This window comes from Montipora foliosa, chromosome 7, assembly GCF_036669935.1.
Source record: "Montipora foliosa isolate CH-2021 chromosome 7, ASM3666993v2, whole genome shotgun sequence".
Classification (NCBI taxonomy): Eukaryota; Metazoa; Cnidaria; class Anthozoa; order Scleractinia; family Acroporidae; genus Montipora; species Montipora foliosa.
In genome coordinates, this window is record NC_090875.1 from 35891189 (window position 1) to 35894711 (window position 3523).

At 39.9% G+C, this 3523-nt stretch overlaps 1 protein-coding gene across 1 annotated transcript in view; it reads left to right on the top strand.

Annotated features, from left to right (window-relative positions):
• The window catches only part of LOC138009440 (phospholipase B-like 1), a 36578-nt gene extending 33055 nt beyond the window's left edge, over positions 1–3523 (top strand). The window contains exons 17-19 of the mRNA XM_068856456.1: positions 509–571; positions 1280–1336; positions 2972–3523. Coding sequence (XP_068712557.1) covers positions 509–571; positions 1280–1336; positions 2972–3019 — 168 coding nt within the window. The 3' untranslated portion in view covers positions 3020–3523. The remainder of the gene's footprint in view (positions 1–508; positions 572–1279; positions 1337–2971) is intronic.

Here is a 3523-nt window from a genome sequence, read left to right on the forward strand (position 1 = left end):
CAAAGTGTAAAAGGTGGCATAAAGCAAGTGTTTCAAGAGCAATAGACATTGTTTTATGGCTACAAACGTGAAGAATGTGGCGACGGGAAAAAAAATTTTTTCTGCAAGCCGCAACGCGGCTTATGATGTGCACAGACTTCATGCTGAACATCATCAAGTGTCCTCGTCCATCAGACTGCACCTAAACAAACAATGGTTGCGGTCACACTTGAGAGAGACACAGTGTAACACTACTGTTGACACTACTGTAGTGTCAACTGTCTGGTGTTGTGAATCCTTAGGGGAACACTGAACAAAATGACTTTATTTAACACTAGTGCTAACTACCCGAATGCGACCGCAACCAATGTAGGATGTGAAATCTTGTACACTCAAATATGAAGTTCTTATTGAGCACAACTCATAGCCAGCCTTGAAGATTGGTGCTCGTGAAAAAATCGCTTTAGTATCGTATTTATCCCGCTCCATTCTCCCTGTGTAATGTCTTTGGTTTGTTGTGTTTTCCTAGGTGACGGATTATTCAATGGCGAAGTCCTTAATGGCCGACGCCATTAGTGGTCCTACATATCAGGTAACGTGAAAAGTTGACACAAAAGCTGATACTGAATGAGAAACAATTTTTGGATAGCCTGTAGCGCAGGCGTTTTTTGATTAACGCTCGAACTTTCGTCGAAAGGCTGCAATATAGGAAGCGCAGCAAAAAGAGGTCGGGACTAGTGAAGAAGGGGTAGTCCTACTCTAGTGTTCTTTTCCCAAACCCATTCTCCCCTCCCCTGACACCATTTTTAGCTGGCGGATCACACCGATCAGAGAAACAGCTGTAAAAGCTGGTTTATTCAAAGAATGTCTTATTACTGAGTTAAAATTTGTCGCACTACACCCTTACAGTCCTAATAGTGTTTTCACTCATGTGACCAGTAGCCGTATTTGCATACCAAAAGAAGAGAGGAAGAATTTTCATAAACATAGAGTTTAATTCCCAAGGTCCAGCATGGCCGCGGTGACGTCACGTGAGCACACTGCATTGAGATGTATCTAGGTAGTTTCCAGATATCAGCATGGATTTCATAATCGTCCCAGTATAACCGTGTGAAGACGAATACAGCCTTTGTGAACAATTAACGTAATAGGGAATAGTGTATTCAAAACAATAACTAAATAAATTGTATATAAGTGAAATCATTTGTAGGATTTTAGTCTCTTCTACTCATCCTCACATCATACATGGACTTATTTTATGGCAAGAAATTCTTCTCTATTTCCTTTCGTTTCGTTCAAGGGTTTACCAGTGTTTTGCTGGAGCAATTTCACATTTCCAAACAAGCACGTCGGTTTGGTAAGTTACACACGAGTTGCTTCGTCGCGAGATGTTTTGATGATTTTTTTCATCATTTATTTCTTCAACCTCCTCCCCAGGGTATTCTCGGCTTTCAATTTGTCATGTTGGAAGCCGAGAAGACCCTGGGGACGAGCCGCAGCTATTACAACTTCTCTTGGCAGTCTTGCGATTGGCTCAGAAAACAATGGACCAAAGCAAACAAACAACCAGTCAACAGTTAGGGGTCCACAGGCAGGCTGAAATTTGCTCTATGCCAAAAAGCCCAAAATATTGTGAATGCCATTGGCTTTTTGCTAGCCTGCAAGCAGGCTCTTCCGCTGAAAATGGCGCGCGCTCGAAATATCCTCTTCCGTTAGTCACCAAGCCCTTATATTTCGAGCGCGCGCCATTTTCAACGGAAGAGCCTGCTTGCAGGCTAGCTTTTTACAAAATATCAATAAAACTTGTGATTTAAGCTTATTTCTCGACAGGTGAAATAAGCTTGAAAAAGAACATTTCCATGGTTTTATGAAAAGTAGCAAACAAATGCTAACCAAAGTACAAACAAGCATGACTTATTTATAACTGACCGTTTTCACAGATGCTGTCTTGTCATGATTATTTGAAATATTCTTCCATTTTATGTAGCCCACTCATGCATCTATTTGTTACCTTTGCCGTCATGAGTCCTTTCGTTCCCCGATGATATCTCGATCGTTGGCCAATTTGTCCTTGTCTCGTTGCGTTAGATAACTTACCTTAAAAATACCTCTTACTAATCGAGTTCGAGGGCCGTACTATAAATTACGGCCCGCGTTTTCCCCCGTAATTTACAGTGCGAACAAGTAAGATATTTATTATATCTCTGCACAGGTGCCCCAAGCTCAGTGTGAGAATGGCCGACAAAAATATAAGGGATTTTGTATGGGAATCCCTATAAAAAACTTAAGAAAATTATAGGCATAAAAATCTTAATTAGAAAGCCTAACCTTATTGCCATTGTAGGTAGCTTCCTTCCTGTGTGGTTATTTTCCAGATCCGATGCGATTTGAGCCATTTTTCAAAATCTCGGTTGTCAACGGTATAATAAAATCCTAAGTGGGATTGTATTATAACCGTTAACAACCCAGTAATTGAAAAATGGCTTAAATCGCGTATAATCTGGAAGATAACCATACAGGAAGGAAGCTACCCACAATGGCAATAAGGATAGGCTTCTTAATTGAGAATTTGTTTCATATAATTATCTTCTTAAGCTTTTTATCGGGATTCCCATGCAAATCCTTATATTTCTGTCGGCCATGCTCACATTGAGCTTGGGGTGCCTGTGATCTCTGTGGTAATTATCCGCGCGGGAAAGGAAACCAGAAGGTGCAATCGCCATAAAGATCTGATGAACGATAAAAAGTCTTGGCTTTTTAAAGTACTTGCTGCAAGATTCAAACAATTTTACACGTTTATGCAACAGAAAAACTTGCTAGAGAATGTTTTATTGAAATTTCAAATTTAACGGGCCATACTGAGCTAGCCCTCTGCTGCCTTACTGTAGAATACGGCCCTCTAATTTAACCAATCACAGCGCGCGTACTATCTTAGGAGATAATAATCAAGTATAAATCAGTCATAATCTTCCTTGTTTCTGTTATTTTTCAGCCTGACTGTTATAACTTTGATTTTGTGACACTGAAACCAACGATATGAAGGCTGCATGGCGGCGTGGATTCTTAACGGGAAACATTTTGAATTCAAATTCTTCTTTACATAAAAATAGAATCTTAAAATGGTGTCGAAAATTTTTTAGACAAATGACTACAATCATAGACAAAAGTAGTTGGGAAAGGTAGTAAATGAACCACACTAGAGCTGTATTTCAAACTGCTTCTGTTAAAGCTCAAAAGAAATAGTTTCACTTTCTCTTACATAGCCCCCCTCCCCCCTATTCAATGTTGGAAGGTAAGTCAACAATTTTCCACTGAAACCATTCAGTTTTGCACAACATTGAAGGAGGGGGGAGGGGAGAGAAGCAATGAAGACTTCAAAAGTGCTAACCTTCCCAACAGTTTTGTCTGGGATTGTATGAGAGTAGGAAATCTGCTTTGAACGCTTATAACTCTCGTAGTATTTGACATGTGGCTTCCATTTCTTATTCTGGACATGTTCTTATAATGTACTTTCCAGTGCGTAAATAAAATCTCACAATACTGA